Source organism: Numida meleagris, unplaced genomic scaffold (assembly GCF_002078875.1).
Source record: "Numida meleagris isolate 19003 breed g44 Domestic line unplaced genomic scaffold, NumMel1.0 unplaced_Scaffold595, whole genome shotgun sequence".
Lineage (NCBI taxonomy): Eukaryota > Metazoa > Chordata > Aves > Galliformes > Numididae > Numida > Numida meleagris.
Window position 1 is genome coordinate 1 of NW_018364811.1, and position 1,685 is coordinate 1,685.

Here is a 1,685-nt window from a genome sequence, read left to right on the forward strand (position 1 = left end):
GGTGGAGGAAGAGGAACAGGTGTTGAAATGGGAACGGGCGGAGAAGGAACAGGCGGAGAAATGGGAACAGGCGGAGAAGGAACGGATGGAGGAAGAGGAATAGGGGGAGAAGAGGGAACAGGTGGAGAAGGAACAGGCGGAGAAATGGGAACAGGCAGAGAAGGAACAGGCGGAGAAATGGGAACAGGTGGAGGAGGAACAGGCAGAGAAGGAACAGGCGTTGAAATGGGAACAGGCAGAGAAGGAACAGGCGGACGAGGAACAGGCGGCGAAGGAATGGGTGGAGAAATGGGAACAGGTGGAGAAGGGGGAACAGGCGGAGGAGGAACAGGCGGAGAAATGGGAACAGGCGGAGGAGGAACAGGCAGAGAAATGGGAACAGGCGGAGAAGGAACAGACGTTGAAATGGGAACAGGCGGAGAAATGGGAACAGGCGGAGAAGGAACAGGTGGAGGAAGAGGAACAGGTGGAGAAATGGGAACAGGCAGAGAAGGAACAGGTGGAGGAAGAGGAACAGGCAGAGAAGAGGGAACAGGCAGAGAAGGAACAGGCGGAGAAATGGGAACAGGCGGAGAAGGAACAGGCGGAGAAGGAACAGGCGGAGAAATGGGAACAGGCGGAGAAATGGGAACAGGCAGAGAAATGGGAACAGGCAGAGAAGGAACAGGTGGAGAAATGGGAACAGGCGGAGAAGGAACAGGCATTGAAATGGGAACAGGCGGTGAAGGGGGAACAGGCGGAGAAGGAACGGCTGGAGGAAGAGGAACAGGCGGAGAAATGGGAACGGGCGGAGGAGGAACAGGCGGTGAAGGGGGAAGAGGCGGAGAAGGAACGGGTGGAGGAAGAGGAACAGGCAGAGGAGAGGGAACAGGTGGAGAAATGGGAACAGGCGGAGAAGGAACGGGTGGAGGAGGAACAGGCGGAGAAGGGAGAACAGGCGGAGAAATGGGAACAGGCGGAGAAATGGGAACAGGTGGAGAAATGGGAACGGGCGCAGAAGGAACAGGCATTGAAATGGGAACAGGCAGAGAAGGAACAGGCGGTGAAGGGGGAACAGGCGGAGAAGGAACGGGTGGAGGAAGAGGAACAGGCGGAGAAGGAACAGGCGTTGAAATGGGAACAGGCAGAGAAGGAACAGGCGGAGAAATGGGAACAGGCGGTGAAGGGGGAACAGGTGGAGAAGGAACGGGTGGAGGAAGAGGAACAGGCGGAGAAATGGGAACAGGCGGAGAAGGGAGAACAGGCAGAGAAGGAACGGGCGGAGAAATGGGAACAGGCGGAGAAGGGGGAACAGGCGGAGAAGGAACAGGCGGAGAAATGGGAACAGGCGGAGAAATGGGAACAGGCGGAGAAATGCAAACAGGCGGAGAAGGAACAGGCGGAGAAATGGGAAGAGGCGAAGAGGGACCAGGCGGACGAGGAACAGGCGGCCAAGGAACGGGCGGAGGAACAGGAACAGGCGGAGAAGAGGGAACAAGCGGACGAGGAACAGGCGGACAAGGAACAGGCGGAGGGTGAGAGCGGGCTGGGCTGACGGGATGGGATTTGGGGCCAGTTTGGGGTTTTTTTGGGGGGTCGTTTTGGGGTCATTTTGGGGTTTTCTGGGGTGTTCTTTTTGGGGTCGGTTTTGGGGGTGTTTTGGGGGGTCATTTTGGGGAGGTTTTGGGGGTTTTGGGGTCGGTTTT

The 1,685-nt window shown here is 57.4% G+C and overlaps 1 protein-coding gene across 1 annotated transcript; it reads left to right on the top strand.

Annotated features, from left to right (window-relative positions):
• Positions 1-103: 103 nt before the first annotated feature.
• On the top strand, positions 104-1,610 carry LOC110391885 (golgin subfamily A member 6-like protein 22; the record flags this gene model as incomplete). Its single annotated transcript, XM_021383844.1, has 1 exon — positions 104-1,610. A coding segment is annotated over one exon (1,431 nt), but the record flags the coding sequence as incomplete, so codon positions are not given.
• Positions 1,611-1,685: the final 75 nt, after the last annotated feature.